Source organism: Ranitomeya variabilis, chromosome 4 (assembly GCF_051348905.1).
Source record: "Ranitomeya variabilis isolate aRanVar5 chromosome 4, aRanVar5.hap1, whole genome shotgun sequence".
NCBI classification, from domain to species: domain Eukaryota; kingdom Metazoa; phylum Chordata; class Amphibia; order Anura; family Dendrobatidae; genus Ranitomeya; species Ranitomeya variabilis.
The window spans coordinates 741,476,598-741,500,036 of record NC_135235.1 but is presented as its reverse complement, the minus strand read 5'-3'; the positions used below and the strand labels follow the sequence as shown (position 1 = coordinate 741,500,036).

The window sequence follows — 23,439 nt, the reverse complement described above, 5'->3', positions numbered from 1 at the left end:
CCCATGATCCTGTTTGCCTTGGCAGCTGCTGCCTGGCACTGGCTGCTCCAGGTGAGTTTATCATTAACTAGGATCCCCAAGTCCTTCTCCCTGTCAGAGTTACCCAGTGGTTTCCCGTTCAGTGTGTAATGGTGATATTGATTCCTTCTTCCCATGTGTATAACCTTACATTTATCATTGTTAAACCTCATCTGCCACCTTTCAGCCCAAGTTTCCAACTTATCCAGATCCATCTGTAGCAGAATACTATCTTCTCTTGTATTAACTGCTTTACATAGTTTTGTATCATCTGCAAATATCAATATTTTACTGTGTAAACCTTCTACCAGATCATTAATGAATATGTTGAAGAGAACAGGTCCCAATACCGACCCCTGCGGTACCCCACTGGTCACAGCGACCCAGTTAGAGACTATACCATTTATAACCACCCTCTGCTTTCTATCACTAAGCCAGTTACTAACCCATTTACACACATTTTCCCCCAGACCAAGCATTCTCATTTTGTGTACCAACCTCTTGTGCAGCACGGTATCAAACGCTTTGGAAAAATCGAGATATACCACGTCCAATGACTCACTGTGGTCCAGGCTATAGCTTACCTCTTCATAAAAACTGATTAGATTGGTTTGACAGGAGCGATTTCTCATAAACCCATGCTGATATGGAGTTAAACAGTTCTCATTGAGATAATCCAGAATAACATCCTTCAGAAGCCCTTCAAATATTTTACCAACAGTAGAGGTTAGACTTACTGGCCTATAATTTCCAGGTTCACTTTTAGAGCCCTTTTTGAATATTGGCACCACATTTGCTATGCGCCAGTCCTGCGGAACAGACCCCATCGCTATAGAGTCCCTAAAAAAAAGAAATAATGGTTTATCTATTACATTACTTAGTTCTCTTAGTACTCGTGGGTGTATGCCATCCGGACCCGGAGATTTATCTATTTTAATCTTATTTAGCCGGTTTCGCACCTCTTCTTGGGTTAGATTGGTGACCCTTAATATAGGGTTTTCATTGTTTCTTGGGATTTCACCTAGCGTTTCATTTTCCACCGTGAATACCTTGGAGAAGAAGGTGTTTAATATGTTAGCCTTTTCCTCGTCATCTACAACCATTCTTTCCTCACTATTTTTTAAGGGGCCTACATTTTCAGTTTTTATTCTTTTACTATTGATATAGTTGAAGAACAGTTTGGGATTAGTTTTACTCTCCTTAGCAATGTGCTTCTCTGTTTCCTTTTTGGCAGCTTTAATTAGTTTTTTAGATAAAGTATTTTTCTCCCTATAGTTTTTTAGAGCTTCAATGGTGCCATCCTGCTTTAGTAGTGCAAATGCTTTCTTTTTACTGTTAATTGCCTGTCTTACTTCTTTGTTTAGCCACATTGGGTTTTTCCTATTTCTAGTCCTTTTATTCCCACAAGGTATAAACCGCTTACATCTTAGATATTGTTCCAGCGTCTGGTTGGTACGCTCAGTCTGACCATTTGTCTGGAGATGGTAAGCAGAAGAGAGACAGACATTAATATTGAGTGCAGAGCAAAACCCCTTCCAGAATCTTGAAGTGAACTGTACTCCATGGTCAGAGATGATCTCATCCGGCACCCCATGCAACCGAAAGACATTCTGTATAACCAAGTTCACTGTATCTTTAGCAGAGGGGAGGCCGGTGCAGGGAACAAAATGAGCAGCTTTAGTCAGGCGATCAACTACCACCATGATTGTATTCATGCCCCCGATGTAGGCAGCTCCACAATAAAGTCCATTGATATAGACCCCCAAGGGCGGGATGGAACAGGTAATGGTTGTAGAAGACCCGTAGGTGCCACATGAGGAGTCTTGTAACGGGCACATACCTCGCAAGAGAGAACATAGTCCTTGGTATCCTTCAGGCAAGTTGGCCACCAGAAGAATCGGCTCAGGAACTCTTGTGTCTTCTGTACCCCCCTGTGACCAGCCAACTTGGAGCCATGTACCAACTTGAGGATCTGCAGACGGATGACCTCCGGGACATAGATACGTCGATCTCTGAAACACATGCCACCCTTAAAGACAAGATTAATATCAACAGGTGGGTTGGCCAGAAATACATCACCTTCATAGGCCTCCCTGCACTCCTTCCACAAGTCCTGATCGTGGATAACTCCGATGAAATTGGCATCAGATAGAATGGTCTTGGACGGGGCTCCAGGTACGGAATCCGCTGCATGGATTTGGGATAAAGCATCAGCCTTCCCATTACGAGAACCTGGACGGTACGAGATAACAAAGTTAAATTGATTTAAGAATAAGTTCCGAGCCTGACGAAGAGAAAGACCTCTAGCGGATCTAAGGAACTCTAGATTGCGATGGTCAGTTAGCACTATGATCTGTTGTGCAGCTCCTTCCAGATGATGCCTCCATTCTTTGAAAGCCACAATAATAGCCAGCAATTCCTTGTCTCCCACGTCGTAATTCTTCTCTGCTGAGGTTAGTCTACGGGAAAAGAAAGCACAAGGATGTAGCAGACCCTTCTCTCCAGTTCTTTGGGAGAGAATAGCCACCAAAGCATCAGAAGCGTCCACCTCCACAATGAAAGGATGTGTTGGATCTGGGTGTATCAACAGCGGTGCTGATGTGAAACAGATCAAAAGCTTCTTGAGCCTCTGATGACCACTTAAAGGGCTTTTCCTTCTTTGTCAAGGAAGTAATGGGACGGACAATATCAGAAAAATTTCGAATGAAGCGTCTGTAGAAATTTGCAAAACTAATAAAACGTTGGACCTCCTTAATGTTCTTGGGTGCCGGCCAGTCAAGGATAGCCTGAATCTTACCAGATTCCATGTTCAGCCCCTGGGGAGAGATGATATAACCCAAGAACTGTGTCTCAGAACGATGGAACTCGCATTTCTCCGGCTTGATATACAGTTGGTTCTCTTTCAGACGTCTTAAAACAGTTTTGACCTGTTCTTCATGTTCCTGTAGAGACTCAGAAAAGATTAGTATATCGTCCAAATAGATCACCGCAAACTGGTCCAACAAATCTCTGAAGATGTCATTAACAAGGTGTTGAAATGCTGCAGGGGCGTTACAAAGCCCGAAGGGCATCACAAGAGATTCAAAGTGTCCATACCGGCATCTGAATGCTGTCTTCCACTCATCCCCTTGACGAATACACACCAAATTATAAGCCCCATGAAGATCCAGCTTGGAGAACACCTTAGCATGGCGGACTCTTTCCAGTAATTCGGGAATCAGAGGCAAAGGGTAACGGTTTCGTACGGTTACCTTATTGAGTTCCCGATAGTCAACACAGGGTCTCAGGGTCCCATCCTTCTTCTTTACAAAAAAATGGGTGCCCCTGCTGGTGAGGAAGAAGGACGTATGAAGCCTTTGGCCAGATTTTCATCAATATACTCCTTTTAAGGCTTGAAGCTCAGGTGCGGCCAAAGGGTTTACATGACCAAAAGGAATATCTGTCCCAGGAAGCAACATAATGGAACAGTCATAATGCCTGTGTGGAGGAAGTTGATCTGCATTCTTCTTGTCACAGAGGTCAGAGAACTCTTTATATGCTGGAGGTAAAGAAGATACCTGTACATGTGGTTCCGTAGCCGTGGACTCAGGGACAGCTTCTGTTAACGCTGAGTTGCTCCTTGTTGGAAAGATAATCTCCTTTGTCTCCCAGTTGATAATTGGGTTCTGAGAACGCAACCAAGGAATGCCTAAAATCACAGGAAAATGAGGAGAAAAAATTAGCAAGAAAGAAAGTTGCTCCTGATGATTAGGCTCCAACAAAATTTCAAGGCGTACGGTCTCCTGATCCACAGGCCCAGAGATTAAAGGTGACCCATCCACTGTTTCCATGGTAATTGGAGAGGCTCTTTGCTGAATTTTAATACCATGTTCCTTGGCAAATGCGACATCCATGAAATTGCCACCTGCACCAGAGTCAATCATAGCTCAACTGGAAATCCACTTTCTTGAACAAAGGATCTTAATAGGGAGAGAACAGTGAGCGTTCTTTTCCTTCAGCTCCTTGGGGGGTGAAGTCATAGAAAGTGAATGGAATACAGCGTTTAAAGGCAGGCTACATTCAGCGATGTCAGATTCATCATCACAGTTGTCATACTCCCCTATTTCTGCTAGCACCTTGTTAGGCCATCTAGGACAGAGGTCCCCAACCGCCGGTCCGCGGACCGGGACCGGGCCGTTGGGGTTTTTCAGCCGGTCCGCGGCGCCGCAGCTCTTCCCCTGTTCAGCGGTCACGTGGGACCGCTCATTAGAGAAATGAATAGGCTGCTCCACCTCCCATAGGGGCGGAGCCGCCTATTCATTTCTCTAATCAGCGGTGCCGGTGACCGCTGACAGAGGAAGAGGCTGCGGCACCGAAGAGCAGCTGTCCGGGGGAAGGAGCGGGACGCCGGGAGCAGGTAAGTATCTCATATTCACCTGTCCTGGTTCCACACGCCGGGCGCCGCTGTCTCCATCTTCCCGGCGTCTCTCTCTCCTCACTGACTGCAGGCAGAGGGCGCGATGACGCATATAGTGTGCGCGCCGCCCTCTGCCTGATCAGTCAGTGCAGAGAGACGCCGGGAAGATGGCGCCGAGGAGCTGCAAGCAAGACAGGTGAGTATGTGTTTTATTATTTTTATTGCAGCAGCAGCAGCACAGCTATGGGGCAATAATAAACAGTGCAGAGCACTATATGGCACAGCTATGGGGCAATAATGAACGGTGCAGAGCACTATATGGCACAGCTATGGGGCAATAATGAACGGTGCAGAGCACTATATGGCACAGCTATGGGGCAATAATGGTGCAGAGCACTATATGGCACAGCTATGGGGCAATAATGGTGCAGAGCACTGTATGGCACAGCTATGGGGCAATAATGGTGCAGAGCACTGTATGGCACAGCTATGGGGCAATAATGGTGCAGAGCACTGTATGGCACAGCTATGGGGCAATTATGAACGGTGCAGAGCACTGTATGGCACAGCTATGGGGCAATAATGGTGCAGAGCACTGTATGGCACAGCTATGGGGCAATAATGGTGCAGAGCACTGTATGGCACAGCTATGGGGCAATAATGGTGCAGAGCACTGTATGGCACAGCTATGGGGCAATAATGGTGCAGAGCACTGTATGGCACAGCTATGGGGCAATTATGAACGGTGCAGAGCACTATATGGCACAGCTATGGGGCAATTATGAACGGTGCAGAGCACTGTATGGCACAGCTATGGGGCAATAATGGTGCAGAGCACTGTATGGCACAGCTATGGGGCAATAATGGTGCAGAGCACCAGGGAAACAAGCATGGTGCTCCCACTCATTCCTGAACCTATGGTAAGTTGAATCACATTCTCATTATAAATGTCATAATTATATGATAAGTATGCACTAAGCTCCATCCCTCCATAACCCCACCCCCATATGACCAAAGCCCCGCCCCTGCCCCACCCCCACCGGGCCATGGAAAAATGGTCTGGCTTAAAGCCGGTCCCTGGTGCAAAAAAGGTTGGGGACCTCTGATCTAGGACACTTAGGACAATTGATCAAGAAGTGGTCAGACTGGCCGCAGTAGAAACATAGACTTTCACGAAGGCGATGCTCCCGGCATTCATTGATCTCGCATCTCTGAACGGAATCAATTTGCATGGGTACCTCCTCCACTTCCCGAGATGTTTTACCTGCATGGTCTTTGGAAGGAAGGGAAAAGTTAGAAATACGGTTATATGTAGCAAATTTCTCCTGCCTACGCTCAGTAAGGCGAATGTCTATGCACACACAATGCTGTATAAATGTCTTTAGTTCTTGTGGTGACTCTGAGCGAGCTAGTTCATCTTTTATACTAGACAGACCCCTTTTAAAAATAGGCAATTGTGCATAACTGTCCCAATTGGTATCTACCGCCAATCTCCTGAATTCAGTGGCATACTCAATAACAGAACTTTTAGCCTGGCGTAAAGACAACAAAGCAGATTCAGCGGTTGCACGATGATTAGGGTCATCAAACATTAATGCCATAGCGGCCAAGAAATCATCCAAGTCATTTAACCGTGGGTCACGTGACTCAATCATCGGATTCGCCCAGGCAAGCGCTCGAGAGGTCAGTAGCATTATTACACACAATACTTTGGATCTATCAGTAGGAAAACTGTCAGCATGCACATCAAAATATAGCATACATTGATTCACAAAGCCACAAAATTTGTTGCGATCACCATTAAATCTGAATGGGGGCAACTTAGGTGGGCTAGCTGGTGGCGGTTGCCCAGAGGGTAAAGTCACTTGTGCAGCTATTTGCGTGCTTATGTCCTGAAAAGCCCATCCATACTGGGACTCTATGCCAGTAAGTTTGTTTTCCTGGGCTGCCATGCGATTGCTTAAGTCCTGCAAAGTTTGTCCAAACACTTGTTGATTGTGTTCAAAGCTTCCAAACTACTTCTATTGCAGACCTTCCACATCTTTCTGCAGTGATCTAATTATGGAAAACACCTGCTCTAATCTGCTCTCTGCAGTCATTGTTCCAGCAGTCTCCTTTTTTTTTTTTATGGCTAGATTATCCTGTAATAATTATAGGGGATAATTCAGGAGACTCTTTGCGTGGAACAAGACAACAGGACACAGTTTTATAAGTGGTAAAGTTTATATTATCACACGGTGATTCAAGCAGGTGCAGAGAGAAACTCAAGTCCACAACAGCTGGTGCAAATAATAAATGCAGCTTAGCAGTCAAGAGGAAACTTCAGAGGTAGATGCAAACAAACAGAAAGTCTATAAAGCACAGTTATTCTTGAGGAAACTTGACACGAATAGATCCTTGACTTAAGGTACCGTCACACTAAACGATATCGCTAGCGATCCGTGACGTTGCAGCGTCCTCGCTAGCGATATCGTTTAGTTTGACACGCAGCAGCGATCAGGATCCTGCTGTGATGTCGCTGGTCGCTGAATAAAGTCCAGAACTTTATTTGGTCGTCCGATCGCTGTGTATCGTTGTGTTTGACACCAAAAGCAACGATACCAGCGATGTTTTACACTGGTAACCAGGGTAAACATCGGGTTACTAAGCGCAGGGCCGCGCTTAGTAACCCGATGTTTACCCTGGTTACCAGCGTAAAAGTAAAAAAAACAAACAGTACATGCTCACCTGCGCGTCCCCCAGCCTCTGCTTCCTGCTCTGACTGAGCTCCGGCCCTAAAGTGAAAGTGAAAGCACAGCGGTGACGTCACCGCTCTGCTGTTAGGGCCGGAGCTCAGTCAGTGTCAGGAAGCAGAGGCTGGGGGACGCGCAGGTGAGCATGTACTGTTTGTTTTTTTTACTTTTACGCTGGTAACCAGGGTAAACATCGGGTTACTAAGCGCGGCCCTGCGCTTAGCAACCCGATGTTTACCCTGGTTACTCGGGGACCTCGGCATCGTTGGTCGCTGGAGAGCGGTCTGTGTGACAGCTCTCCAGCGATCAAACAGCGACGCTGCAGCGATCGGCATCGTTGTCGCTATCGCTGCAGCGTCGCTTAATGTGACGGTACCTTTAGTCCAGACACAGATAGATATGCTATTAGGCAGTTCAAATCATATCTTAGCTCAACCAGGGAGGCCTGGTTAATAGTCTCAGGTTTTGCAGAGCAGAAACGGCTTACATGTCTAGCAAATGCAGATGGAAGTAACACGAGCAGCAGATAAAGGAGGATTACTGAACACTTGTGTAGGCAGCAGGAACTCAGAGCAGTGTGGCAGGATCTCCAACACAGGTTCACAGGAGCAGGTGCAAGGCCAGGGAGTAATCAGGAGCTGGATGCAAAGCAGTATAATCTAGCACAGACTGAAGGCTGGGGTGGAGTTTTATAGCAGGAAGACAAGTGCACATGAGACCAAAGACGCCATGTTGGAAAAGGGCAGTAATGCACAAAAGGTAAAAAATGATCAGAGTCCTGACAAACCGGCACAGGCACACAGGGGTCGTCACTCTAAGCCGAGGGCAGAATAATAACCGACAAAGCATGTCCCAGAAAGAGGCTATAAAAAGCCTCAGAGAAGCCAAAATGAGGCTATCCAGATTTAACCCTAGATACTCCAAACAGAAAGATCAAGGTGCTCAAGGACTGGCCAACCCAGTCACCAGACATATGAACATCACTGAGTATGTTTGGGGTAGGATGAAAGAGGAGGCTTGGAAGACAAAACCAAAGAATCTAGATGAACTCTGGGAGGCATGTAAGATGGCATTCTTTGCTATTCCTGATGACTTCATTATTAAATTGTATGAATCATTGTTGAACCGCATGGATGCAGTCCTTCAAGCTCATGGAAGTCACACAAAATATGAAATAGCACCACAACTTCATTCACCAATGTTAAACAACATATATTTGTATTTTAAGTTAATTATTTGTTTGAATATCACATTACTTTCTGTGGGTGACAAAACTTTTGTCTTGCCAAAATCTGACCATTCTGTGAAATATTAACTAATCAATATTTCTGCATTGATGCCAATTTATTTTCTTAACCTAAACCACATTTCGGAGGGTTTCAGCTTTCAAAAGAATAATTTATACAACCAATGGATGAATTTAACGTCAGGTTATAAGCTTTTATTTACATAACATGGATAAGCCACATAACTTCTGTCAGGGAGTATACATACTGTATAACCTGCTTTGGGTGAAATTTTTTGTTTGAAATAAAAAAGAAAAATTGGCCTGCTACAGGTCTGCACATTTGGTTGTTCCAAAACTGACTATTGCCATATATACTGTAGAACTTGGTTTGTGTGAAATTCCCATAGCTAGAAATAAATTAAAGAAATGGCCTGCTACAGGTATACACATTTGGTCCTTTGCTACTTGGTCCCCAGCCGCCATTATTTTGTCCCGGTGAGGCGTCTCCGCCTTATACCAGCACGTGTTCACTATGACCACCCGTGCCCTTTCCAACATGGTTACTGTGATTGTCCAATTAACGCCCAACACGTTGATAATCGCGTGTGCTCAGGCATGCTACAATTCCCTGACAACACACTGAGTGATTTTGTGGAGGCTGGGCCCGAGTCCCACCATGGCATGCCACATGTGCTGCCTACACGTAGGATTGTTGGACCTACTTCTATCAGGGTTTCCTCCACATCCTACTCCAGTTCCTGGAGCCCCTACTTCTCATCTATCATCTTTGATTTGCTATCTCAGAGCATGTTGTCTACATCAGCTGGAAGCTCTGCAGCACTGCCTTAGCAAAGCGGAAACAGACTCCGCTGAAAGTAATTTGTCAAGGAGACAAACTGTATACCGCTGTAGAGTTATTGAAAGGAATAACAGACCAGACAGATATGTGGCTCTCTCCGCAGACCCTACAACCAGCTATGGTGGTGTGTGATAATGGGTGTAACCTGGTGGAGATTATGAAGGTTGGCAAGCTCACACACGTACCATGCTTGTGTAAGGTGACTGATTGTGGTAGTTGTGGGGGAGCTGCTGCTTCTGCACACTCTGGCACCCTACAGACAAAACGTGTCCCGGTCCCAGAGTGCTGCTGTGAGTGGGGTGCACCACACTTACTTGTGGCCCATAGGCTTCCATTGTCTCTGCTCCCATATTCCAGAACCTTCAAAGCAAACAATCCGGGGGATATTGAATTTGTTAAAGCAGTCAAACTTTTATTGACAGCCTTCGGTCATTACAATAAGGCATATAGGATAGGGCCCAATGGGTTAAGGACTTTCCCACAGGTACTGGACTTAACTTTAACCCTAATTCTCGGTATGGGCAGAGCATCTCTCTTGCTAACTCCGCTAGCCCTAGGAATTCTTCTCCATCACAAGCAATGCACCCAAATTCCATCACCTCCTGCCTCTGAGAGTTTAAGTCCTTCTTTCCCTGCAGCTCCGCAGGCTTAGAGCACTTACAGGCCCCGATGTTCATCTCAGGGTTCCCAAGCCTGCAGATGGATTTGCATGGAAGGGTTTTTGACAATGCACTGCTTTGATTAACATACTCACACTTTCCCTAGCAGCCTATTGACTGTGACTGCTGCAGTCACCTCACCACACTTTCTCTAACTGAATGTGACACTGAAATTGGCCCTAGCCCTCAGTTGCTGAAAACCTACACAGTTGCCAGAGCTTCTGATCAAAGTATGCCGCATGGGCGCCCATTTCCACAGTCAGCTACAGCTACCGTCGCTCTGGCAGTGTTGCAGCAGCACATGCAGGTGCCAGCTCACTGACTGGTGTGCCACGTGGCCATGCACTGGAATGCCACACTGCACAAGCTGGCAAGGCTTTGTGAGTGGCAGAGACCAGTTGTGAAATACCAGCTCCATCGTGCTTGTCTGTATTCTGGTCAGACTCTGCACATAACTGAAGAGTCAGCATGGATGTATGACATGTTTGCGGTTCTCCAAGACTTTGAGAACTCCACAAAGATCATGAGCAGTGATGATGCCATCACCAGCACAATGCTTCCGCTTCTATGCCTACTTCAACAGTTGCTGCTGACAAACATGAAGCTTTACTTGCAGATCAGGTGGAAATGGAGGAAGGCATGAGACATGGAGATACTACCCAGCTCAGCCTCATTTAATATGCTCAGTGCAAATTGGCTAACAATGAGGAGGTAGAGGAATAGGAGCACAACAGAGTCTAGTACACACACAAGTTTCCTATGTGGATGGGCTGAGGAGGGGAATGAGTAGGAAGAGATTAGAGGAGATGGGGAATAGTCAGCATGGTGGAGACAGGGAAGTGTTGGCTGTAGGGAACTTGGCACATGTGGCATACTTCATGTACTGCTGCCTTTCCCGTGTCTCTCGTGTTATATTCATTTTAGCCAGAAAAGAGTACTGGTTGTACACCCTGCTAGACCCACGCTTCAAGGAGAAGTTTGCACCCAGGGGTGAACCTAGCCACACTGCTGCCTGAGGCAAACTTCAAAACGGCGACCCCTCAAACACATATACAGTACAGCCCCCCTATAGGGCTCCCATCTCATATACAGTCCCCCATACATTACATGAGTGATAACTATTGTACATGGAGCGCCCCCAGATGCAGGGCCGCGGGGTACCCGGTACTGGGCCTCTCTGTCTCAGTTCTGGGGTTGTCACGGTGGCTAGACCCGGTCCGTGACCCGGCTAAGGGGCGTCCAATAAAAGGTGTGATGGTGGTGCGTGGTGCAAGTCGCGGTGAATAACGAGGACTCAGGGTTGCAGTCTCTTTACCTCTTTACTGAAGGCTTCAGGATCCTCAATCCAGAGTACTGCTAACAGGGCTGGCTGAGACCGGCCGGTCCGATGGCACATCCAGAGTTCCCTTTGCAGGCGGAAATCTGTGCCTAACTTCTAGCGCCTGTGTGTTGTAGTACGTCCCTGCTGAACCCACGGGATAGTCCTCACAACTGTTGTGTCTCTCTGATGTTCTCTCTCTTCCTGTTGTTCTTTCTCTGATGTTCTCTTTCTCTGATGTTCTCTTCTCACACAACTATTCTAATGTTCTTCTCCGTCCTCCAGATGATATGGCTAGGAAGCAACCGTATGACGGGTAGACCTGGAGTTCTTCCGGGACCCTAGTGACGCCCCTCTCCCACAGTTGCCCCCTATGTCTGCTTAGGTGATTTAGGTGAGACGGCCAACCTATAATTAACTGTCCTGCCGTTGCTTTGAATAAATACTTGGAGCCAATACCTCCTCGGCGTTTCCGGCCACCGGCGTCGCGCCTCAGTAGGATGTTGCCTCGATCTTACAGCACGACTCCTACTGGTGTTGTCTCCTTTTTGCTATGATCTCGTTTCTGACTCTTCACAATAAACCTCGCTTCTTGGCCTTTCTTGGGGTACCGCCGCAATGAAGTGCAGGCGCGGTCCTGTAACGTTCTTTCCTGTTCGCTAGGCCTCTGTCAGGATCCCACCCCTGACAGGGACCCCCCTGAATCTTCCCCTGCAACACCCTCTGCCACAGGATGTTGCCTGGTTCCAACCCAGTCAGCTTCTCTCTAACTTTCTATCCAACCCCCAGTTTTACCAGATTGTGAGGAGTGGCCTAATGCATAGTGCCCTTTGCTCCCCCTGGAGGTCAGACTATGAAGTGTATTGGTGTCTGTGATACCTGGTCAGGTGAACTCCTTAAGTGCTATCAGACGTACCATCACTCCCCTTAGCGGCGGAGCATCAGTACTGCAACGACCAGGACTCTGGGGCGCTGCATACATTCTACAATAGGTCATGCTCCATACACATGATGCTGCATACTGTATATTGGCCACACATGATGCTCCATACTGTATAATGGCCCCACATGATGCTCCATACTGTATAATGGCCCCACATGATGCTCCATACTGTATAATGGCCCCACATGATGCTCCATACTGTATAATGGCTCCACATTATGTTCCATACTGTATAATGGCCCCACATGATGCTCTATACTGTATAATGGCCCCACATGATGCTCCATACTGTATAATAGCCCCACATGAAGCTCCATACTGTATAATGGCCACACATGATGCGCCATACTGTTTATTGGCGACAGTGCTCCATACTGTATATTGCCTTTACATGATGCTCCATACTGTATAATGGCCACACATGATGCTCCATACTGTATAATGGCCACACATGGTGCTCCATACTGTATAATGGCCCCACATGATGCTCCATACTGTATATTGGCCACACACAGTGCTCAATACTGTATAATGGCCGCACATGATACTGCGTACCGTATAATGGCCACACATAGTTACTCCTACACACCTTGCACACACGGCTCCGCTCTGTACACATGCGGCTCCGCTCCATACACCTCATACACACCCCGCTCTGCTCCGTACACCTCATACACACGCGGCTCCGCTCCGTACACCTCATCCACATGCAGCTCCACTCCATACACCTCATACACACTTCTCTGCTACATCCACACTGTAAACCCCTCCTGACCCCACACATAAGGTAGCATGCCATGCTTACCATGGCAACCAGCAAAGCAGAGTCCTGCAATCCATGGAGGTCCAGATCATGTGACCCCTGACTCCTCCCCTCCTGTGATCTCATCACAGGTCCTGTGCGCACAGAGCAGCCAATAGGTCCTGGGTTGTGAGCAGGGGCGCGCGCGCACCGCACTAGTGACACTCAGCAAATGTCAGGGATTATGGAGAGTCTGCATCATTTGTTCTGACTGCCTCTCTGCCGCCCCCTTTCTTTGAGTGACGACTGCCGCCTGAAGCAAAGGGCTCAACTTGCCTCATGATAGCGGCGCCCCTGTTTGCACCTCTCCCTCCTGAGATGGAGGGGTGTACTAAAATGGTGATATACCAGAAGGTCAGAAGGAAAAGATGTTGACACATTCTCCATCAGACAACACTAGCAGCAGGGGGCAGCTTGCCCATCCAAGGAGGCAAGGCGAGTGAGACGCACACCATGTACAGCAGATGCAGGGGTACACTGTCAAAGACCTGGCCCAATTTCATGACACCCTCTTAGCGTCCAGGCCCTGATTACTGGGTATTTTTGTCAAGGATGGAAATGTTTTTAAATAGCGTCATGCAGTAACTGGCTTACAAAACAAGCATACTCCATAATTCCTCTGTGACGTTCAGATATTGGGTCTCAAAGCTGGACACCTGGCATGATCTGTCCCTCTATGCCTTGGAGGTGTTGTGCTTTCCTGCGCTAGCATCTTGTCTGAGCGAGTTCTTAGGGTACCGTCACACAGTACCATTTTGATCGCTACGACGGTACGATTCGTGACGTTCTAGCGATATTGTTACGATATCGCAGTGTCTGACACGCAGCAGCGATCAGGGATCCTGCTGAGAATCGTACGTCGTAGCAGATCGTATGGAACTTTCTTTCGTCGCTTGATCACCCGCTGACATCGCTGGATCGTTGTGTGTGACAGCGATCCAGCGATGTGTTCGCTTGTAACCAAGGTAAACATCGGGTAACTAAGCGCAGGGCCGCGCTTAGTAACCCGATGTTTACCGTGGTTACCAGCGTAAACGTAAAAAAAACAAACAGTACATACTTACATTCCGGTGTCAGTCCTCCGGCGTCTCAGCTTCTCTGCACTGTGTGCGCGCCTGTCAGCCGGAAAGCGCCGAGCACAGCGGTGACGTCTGACGTCACCGCTGTGCTTTCCGGCTATGGCGCTTACACAGTGGAGAGAAGCAGAACGCCGGGGACGGACACCGGAATGTAAGTATGTACTGTTTGTTTTTTTTACGTTTACGCTGGTAACCAGGGTAAACATCGGGTTACTAAGCGCGGCCCTGCGCTTAGTTACCCGATGTTTACCCTGGTTACCGGGGACTTCGGCATCGCTCCAGCGCCGTGATTGCAACGTGAGACCGCAGTCTACGACGCTGGAGCGATAATCATACGATCGCTGCGACGTCACGGATCGTGCCGTCGTAGCGATTAAAATGGTACTGTGTGACGGTACCCTTAGTGCCGCTGGGGGATCTTAATAGACTGGCACTTTCACCTGTCAACAGAAACTGCTGACAGGCTCACTCTGATAGAAATGAACAAAGCCAGGATTAGACACGGCTTTTTCACACCACCAGATGACAGCAGTACTACAACTACACTTTGTTCACAATATTTGAATAAGGTAGTACAGTTGGTGCCTTGAAGTGAGTATGAATGACCCTGCTTTTAATTTTTGGCACTTGGCGTATAGCTTTATGGGTTTACAAGTACCACTGCATGACAATTTGGACAGAATGTGTAGTAGGACCTCCCTTATGTCTAATAAAGGGTGTATCTGAGTCCTTAATTTTTGGCTCTTCTTGCTTTCTTCATAAATTACACTGAAATTTCCAGTTTTTGAATTAAAAAAATCAAATTTCGGTTTACTTTAATTGATAATTTTTTTAATAAATACTTTTTATATGCAAGTCATTATACAGTAAAAGTAAAGTACTTTTTTCCCTGTAAACTCTTAATTTCTCTATTCTTGATTGACTTGTGTGAGTCTCTGCGGCCGCATGTCTTGCGACTGTTAGACAGCCACAAAACGTGCAAGAATTACCAATCCACATACTCTAATTATTCCAGAGAAGTTCACCTTTAGTTACTCATGTTTTACTGATGAAGACTGTTTGATCATTTCAGTAGATGTTATTTTCTATACTCGGTTTTTGACTCCAGCAGTTAGTTCCCGAAATACTTTGATTTAACCACTAACCACAGCCAGTTTTATCTTCCTAGTCAGGTCTCATATTTCAAATTTGACATGTGTCACTTTATGTTGTGATATCTTTGGAATTCATCAAAAAGTGTAATAGGAAACAAGTGGACCTTACAAATAATTTTACAACTTCTCTTGAATCCAACAATACCCTATATACAATTGTACACTACTGTCTGGGCACATGGTGGAGTTAAGACGAGAAGGAGCGCCATTTAGCTTTTCGAATTTAAATCTTGCTTGAATAGTTTGGAGACACAATATAGTGGGGGCACTGTTCATGGTCACCTGGCAACTCAAATATGGCTACTACGAACAAGCTTGGCGTGATCTACTCCATTTTCCTTATCACAGGGATTGCCTTTCTCATCTTCCTATAACCCGTTATCGACCAGAGGTATTTTTGGTTTTGCATTTTCATTTTTTGCTCTTCCCAGAGCCATAACTTTCTTATTTTTTGGTCAAAATGGCTATGTGAGGGCTTGTTTTTTGCAGGACGAGTTGTGCTTTTGAACTACACCATTGGTTTTACCATGTCTCGTACTCGAAAACGGGAAAAAAATTCCAAGTGCGGTGGAATTGCCAAAAAAAGTGCAATCCCACACTTGTTTTTCGTTTTTGCTTTTTTATTAGGTTCACTAAATGCTAAAACTGACTTATGATTCTCCAGGTCATTACTTGTTCATAGACACCAAACATGTCTACGTGGTGAAAAAAAAATCCAAACTTTGTTTAAAAAGAAAAAAATTTAAAAAAATTGTGCCATTTTACGATACTGGTAGTGTTTCCTATTTTCGGGATCTCCGGTTGGGTGAGGGTTTATTTTTTGCGTGCCGAGCTGACGTTTTTAATTACCGTATATACTCGAGTATAAGCCGACCCGAGTATAAGCCGACAAAAAACTGGGAAAACTTATTGACTCGAGTATAAGCCTAGGGTGGAAAATGCAGCAGCTACCGGTGAATTTCAAAAATAAAAATAGATGCTCCATACCGTTCATTATGGCCCCATAGCTGTGCCATATAGTGCTCTACACCGTTCATTATTGCCCCATAGCTGTGCCATATAGTGCTCTGCACCATTATTGCCCCATAGCTGTGCCATATAGTGCTCTGCACCGTTCATAATTGCCCCATAGCTGTGCCATATAGTGCTCTGCACCATTATTGCCCCATAGCTGTGCCATATAGTGCTCTGCACCGTTCATAATTGCCCCATAGCTGTGCCATATAGTGCTCTGCACCATTATTGCCCCATAGCTGTGCCATATAGTGCTCTGCACCGTTCATAATTGCCCCATAGCTGTGCCATATAGTGCTCTGCACCATTATTGCCCCATAGCTGTGCCATATAGTGCTCTGCACCGTTCATAATTGCCCCATAGCTGTGCCATATAGTGCTCTGCACCATTATTGTCCCATAGCTGTGCCATATAGTGCTCTGCACCATTATTGCCCCATAGCTGTGCCATACAGTGCTCTGCACCATTGCCCCATAGCTGTGCCATATAGTGCTCTGCACCGTCCATTATTGCCCCATAGCTGTGCCATACAGTACTCTGCACCATTATTGCCCCATAGCTGTGCCATATAGTGCTCTGCACCATTATTGCCCCATAGCTGTGCCATACAGTGCTCTGCACCATTGCCCCGTAGCTGTGCCATATAGTGCTCTGCACCGTCCATTATTGCCCCATAGCTGTGCTGCTGCTGCTGCAATAAAAATAATAAAACACATACTCACCTGTCTTGCTTGCAGCTCCTCGGCGCCATCTTCCCGGCGTCTCTCTGCACTGACTGATCAGGCAGAGGGCGGCGCGCACACTATATGCGTCATCGCGCCCTCTGCCTGAACAGTCAGTGAGGAGAGAGAGACGCCGGGAAGATGGAGACAGCGCCCGGCGTGTGGAACGCGGACAGGTGAATATGACATACTTACCTGCTCCCGGCGTCCCGCTCCTTCCCCCTGCCTGTCTTCGGTGCCGCAGCTCTTCCTCTGTCAGCGGTCACCGGCACCGCTTCATTAGAGAAATGAATAGGCGGCTCCGCCCCTATGGGAGGTGGAGCCGCCTATTCATTTCTCTAATGAGCGGTCCCACGTGACCGCTCAGGGGAAGAGGCTGCGGCACCCGGAGACCGTGGGACGTGTAGGGGGGGCGACAGGAGCCCCGGAAGCAGGTGAGTATATGACGGTGCTCACCCGCCGACCCCACCACCGATCATGACTCGAGTATAAGCCGAGGGGGCACTTTCAGCCCAAAAATTTGGGCTGAAAATCTCGGCTTATACTCGAGTATATACGGTATATCATTTTGGTGCAGATACGATCTTTTGATCTCCCGTTACTGCATTTTAATGGAATGTCGCCGCGACCAAAAAAAAACATAATTCTGGTGTTTTGACTTCTTTCTTGCTACGCCGTTTAACGATGAGGTTAATCCTTTTTTTTTTATCGATGGATCTAGCGATTCTGAATGCGGTTATACCAAATATGTGTATGTTTGATTTTTTTATTATTATTATTATTCTTTTATTTTGAATGGGGAGAAAGGTGGGTAACTTGAACTCTTATACACTCACCGGCCACTTTATTAGGTACACCATGCTAGTAACGGGTTGGACCCCTTTTGCCTTCAGAACTGCCTCAATTCTTCGTGGCATAGATTCAAGAAGGTGCTGGAAGCATTCCTCAGAGATTTTGGTCCATATTGACATGATGGCATCACACAGTTGCCGCAGATTTGTCGGCTGCACATCCCAAAGATGCTCCATACAAGGCAGGATGGATCCATGCTTTCATGTTGTTTACGCCAAATTCTGACCCTACCATCCGAATGTCGCAGCAGAAATTGAGACTCATCAGACCAAGCAACGTTTTTCCAATCTTCTACTGTCCAATTTCGATGAGCTTGTACAAATTGTAGCCTCAGTTTCCTGTTCTTAGCTGAAAGGAGTGGTACCCGGTGTGGTCTTCTGCTGCTGTAGCCCATCTGCCTCAAAGTTCGACGCACTGTGCATTCAGAGATGCTCTTAGGCCTACCTTGGTTGTAACGGGTGGCGATTTGAGTCACTGTTGCCTTTCTATCAGCTCGAACCAGTCTGCCCATTCTCCTCTGACCTCTGGCATCAACAAGGCATTTCCGCCCACAGAACTGCCGCTCACTGGATTTTTTTTCTTTTTCGGACCATTCTCTGTAAACCCTAGAGATGGTTGTGCGTGAAAATCCCAGTAGATCAGCAGTTTCTGAAATACTCAGACCAGCCCTTCTGGCACCAACAACCATGCCACGTTCAAAGGCACTCAAATCTCCTTTCTTCCCCATACTGATGCTTGGTTTGAACTGCAGGAGATTGTCTTGACCATGTCTACATGCCTAAATGCACTGAGTTGCCGCCATGTGATTGGCTGATTAGAAATTAAGTGTTAACAAGAAGTTGGACAGGTGTACCTAATAAAGTGGCCAGTGAGTGTATATTTTTTTAATGTTAAAAACTTTTTTTTTTTACTTTTGGCATGCTTCAATAGTCTTCATGGGAGACTAAAAGCTGCCATAACTCGATCAGCTCTGCTACATACTGGCGATGATCAGATCACCTGTATGTAGCAGAATTACTCACTTGCTATGAGTGTCCACCACTGGGTGGCACTCCTAGCAATCCAGCAGTGACATACCTAGAGGTCTCCAGGAGAGTTCTGGTAGTAATGCCAATGCATCGGTGACCTGCCATCACATTACGGGTCACCGGTGGGTGAGATTTCTGGCCATGATTACCGGAAGAGCATGTTAAAATGCCTCTGTCAGCGTTTGACAGTGGCATCTAACGGGTTAATAGCTGCGGGTGGATCACGATTCCACCCGCGGCTGTTCTGGGCACATGTCAGCTGTTCAAAACAGCTGACGTGAGTGGAAAGATGTGGGCTCACCGCCAGTGCCCTCATCAAAGGCAGAGTGTTCGACAGCGGCGTACTATTATGCCCATATGTCAGAAAGAGGATAAAAGATATACACGGATTTGGACTGATATAGAGACACCTAGGCTTGGGCCACGTTGTTACCTGCTGTTCTGTTGTGAGAGATGGGAAGAAGAATAGTTAGGATGCCGGGTCAGAACAAGGAAGGCGGAGAAAATGCCAAATCAGAAGATGCAAGAGTAGTCAGTAAAGGGGCCAGGGTCACAACAGGTAACGAATTCAGAAGTCGGGAGCTGAGAACAGAGAACTGAACCAGAGGAGAATAAGCTTGTATCTGGCACCTTCCAACAGAGCTGACATTGCTGGATTGGTTTTTAGAAGCCATGTTGCTTTTCAAAAGACTTTGAGCCACTAATAATGTGGAAATCTGTTTTTCCACTGACAGATGATGGACCTGAGTGGGGACTTTTTTTTTTCAAATGAGTATAGTTTTAATTGGTATTATTTTTGCCTACAATACAGTTTGGTGGCTTTTTATTCGAGCACCACAATCTACTCGTGCATGTTATGAGGTTTTCGATTAGCCTATGAACTGTCATTGTCTTGGTAAATCAATATTTTTGCATAACTTGCTATTTTTACAGGCAGTTAGAAATGTTCAAAAATATAAGTTAAGAATATTTTATTAAAAATGAATAACTGATTTTATTCTTGGCAGATGACTGTACCAGGAGAACAGAAGGAGAGCTGATATCTTCAATTTTTAAATCAGATGATCTTGAGATTCCACGGGATACAAATAAAGGGACTGCCATTACTCCAAACACACCATCATCCCTTCACAGCGATGATCTCTCATCTGATGCTTTCAAACATGTCCTGGATTCTGATTCATTACAGACTACTAAGGAAAATCAAAGTCACAAATTAAGCATTCAAAAACTAACTGCTCATGAAGCAAAAAAATCATTTTCAGGTTTAGAATATGGAAATCATTTTCCTTCTGAAAAATCTTTACTGAAACATCAAAACATTCACTCAGTAAAGAATAACTATTCTTGTTCCAAGTGTGGGAAATGTTTTAACAAGAAACCAAATCTGGTTAATCACCAGAGAACTCACACAGGAGAGAAACCTTTTTCATGTTCACAATGTGAGAAATATTTTGCAAGTAAATCAAATCTTATCAGACATCAGAGAAGTCACACAGGGGAGAAGCTATTTTCATGTTCAGAATGTGGGAAATGTTTTAACAGGAAAATGCATCTTGATAGACACCAAAGAACTCACACAGGGGAGAAACCATTTTTATGTTCAGAATGTGGGAAATGTTTTACAGTGAAATCAAATCTTCTCGAACATCAGAGAACTCACACAGGGGTGAAGCTTTTTTCATGTTCAGAATGTGGGAAATGTTTTACAGAGAAATCAAATCTTGTCAAACATCAGAGAACTCACACAGGGGAGAAGCCTTTTTCCTGTTCAGAATGTGAGAAATATTTTACAAGGAAATCAAATCTTATCACACATCAGAGAAGTCACACAGGGGAGAAGCTATTTTCATGTTCAGAATGTGGGCAATGTTTTAACAGGAAAATGCATCTTGATAGACACCAAAGAACTCACACAGGGGAGAAACCATTTTTATGTTCAGAATGTGGGAAATGTTTTACAGAGAAATCAAATCTTGTCAAACATCAGAGAACTCACACAGGGGAGAAGCCTTTTTCCTGTTCAGAATGTGAGAAATATTTTACAAGTAAATCAAATCTTATCACACATCAGAGAAGTCACACAGGGGAGAAGCTATTTTCATGTTCAGAATGTGAGAAATGTTTTACAAATACATCACATCTTAGTGCACATCAGAGAACTCACACAGGGGAGAAGCCTTTTTCCTGTTCAGAATGTGGGAAATGTTTTACAGAGAAATCAAGTCTTGTCAAACATCAGAGAATTCACACAGGGGAGTCTTTTTCATGTTCCCAATGTGAGAAATATTTTACAACGAAATCAAATCTTATCACACATCAGAGAAGTCACACAAGGAAGAAGCTATTTTCATGTTCAGAATGTGGGAAATGTTTTAGATATACATCACATCTTAGCGCACATCAGAGAACTCACACAGGGGAGAAGCCTTTTTCATGTTCGGAATGTGGGAAATGTTTTGCAGAGAAATCAAGTCTTGTCAAACATCAAAGAATTCACACAGGGGAGTTTTTTTCATGTTCAGAATGTGGGAAATATTTTACAAGGAAATCAAGTCTTAACGCACATCAGAGAACTCACACAGGGGAGAAGCCTTTTTCTGTGCAGAATGTGGAAAATATTTTGTGAAAAAATCAACTCTTCTTTTTGACCAGTAAAGTCTCTTAGGGGAGAAACCTTTTTCATAATCTTAATGTGGTAACTGTTTTGCTTGTAATTCAACTTAATGAACATCAGAGCAGTCACACAGGGGAGAAGCTTTTTTTCCATGTTCATCATGTTGGAAATGATTTACCTGACAACCCCATGTCATTACCCATGTTTGGCCTCGTTAAAATAAAAACACTCATCTCGGCTTCCGTGCCGGTGCCATTCCAGTGGTGTCGGGACTTACATTCCCGAGGCTCACAAGAGGTCGTTGCATCACATGAGCCCCTGCTCCCAATCAGTGCCAGCTTTACTGTCCTCCCCACCTTGGATGTATTGAATATCAACTGGAAGCCAGGGCTGCAGCTGTTCTCTGACTTTGTGATGTTTGATGTGGGGATGGTGACACCAGTGCTGATTGGGGGCAGGTTTCACATAATGTAACAACCTTACATCAACCCCAGGAATGCAGGTGCCGACACCGCTGGAAAATGCCAGACAATCCATTATCATACCTATAGCGTGAAAAATTAATTACTGGAAAATCATATTTTATTGACTGTCAAAAATAACTCATTAGAGGAGAAACAATGTATATATTGTTATTGACAAATTGTACAAAAAGATGTAACAGACAGTCGTATAATTAAATAAGAAAGGGAAATTACTTTACAACTTACCATAGTTTTTTGACACTATCATGGAAAACCTTAAAATCCATAAAGCAATGCCTGCCTATAAGCCCCAAATCAGTAGATCGCTGACTCCAGCTATGTCATGTTTACTATCTATATGGAATCGCGCTAAAAAGCATAGTGGTGATCTTGAACTTCTGCAGTCTTCAGGAGTGATGCTATTGCTATTGTTGGTAATTATATAAAATCCTGAAGGACTGAGAACATCCCACTACTCAGCCCACGTGAGGTCATCAAGGAGGGGAGTCTGGGTGTAACTTAGGTGCTGATAAAAGGTCAAGGTTAATTAAGATCTGGGTTCATGCAGAAAGATATACTGTATATCGGTGTATGCACAATCCCTCTCACTGGACATTCCCAATCAAAGTGCTCTCCTTCCCTAAGCCAAATCATCTCTCTGATCACCATAGTAAGCTTCCTGCTTTAATTTTGTTTATTTTATGCACTGCATATGCTGTAGTGTTTGTCCCCTTTGTAAAACTTTTTGTATATTTTTTTTTAATAAACTCTGCCTATCGTTCTGGATTAAACATAAAATTTAATAATTCTGTCCCTTTTATTCTGTAAGCCGCACCCTGAAGCCATATGCTAACAGAAATCAGGCATCCAGTCAGCCTGTATAAATAACTTGGTGGCAGCAAGTTGTTCTTACCGTACGCGGGATATATATACAGTCCATTTATTGAAATGAGGGGTGTATATACCATACGCTTATTGTTATTTTCCCAATAACAGTCCTATTAGTGGAAACAGCCTGAGGCCTGCTCTCTTAATCGTCCGTCAATCGCGTAATTGTTCGGAAGATAGGAGCAGCAGAGCGCTGTTCTTGACAGAAAGATAACAGTGCGCAACCTCTGAGGTGGTGATATTTGACAATTGGTGGTTGTGGAGGGATTCTGTGTGATCTCTCCGGTTCATGTCTTGACAATTGTTGGCAGCGGTGGGGTTCAGCATTACCCCCTTGAGCGGGATCTTTGACGCACACACTTTTAGCAAGAAAAAGATCTTGCTAATAAGTGAGTGCGTCTTATAGACTGGAGGCAGTGCAAACAAATAAAAAAGTCCACTCACCTTTCAGGGTATTAAGCATGAAATACTTCGCAAGAAATAAGCCAGAGTAGCTGCAGCACGAACACCAAAAGTGTGAAAAAGGAAGCTTGTACATTGTTTGTAAAACTTAGCTTTTAATTAGCCATATATAACATGCTCCAAACAAACTTGATGGTAATATGACAGTGCAACAAGAAGGTTTCAGATCTACGCGTTTTGCCAAAAGTCTTACTCGTGGTCTA

General features: G+C 45.3%; 1 protein-coding gene across 1 annotated transcript in view; it reads left to right on the top strand.

Moving 5' to 3' along the window:
* The window catches only part of LOC143767999 (uncharacterized), a 39,351-nt gene extending 16,664 nt beyond the window's left edge, over nt 1-22,687 (top strand). The window contains exon 7 of the mRNA XM_077256617.1: nt 19,813-22,687. Coding sequence (XP_077112732.1) covers nt 19,813-21,434 — 1,622 coding nt within the window. The 3' untranslated portion in view covers nt 21,435-22,687. The remainder of the gene's footprint in view (nt 1-19,812) is intronic.
* The last annotated feature ends 752 nt before the right edge of the window (nt 22,688-23,439 follow it).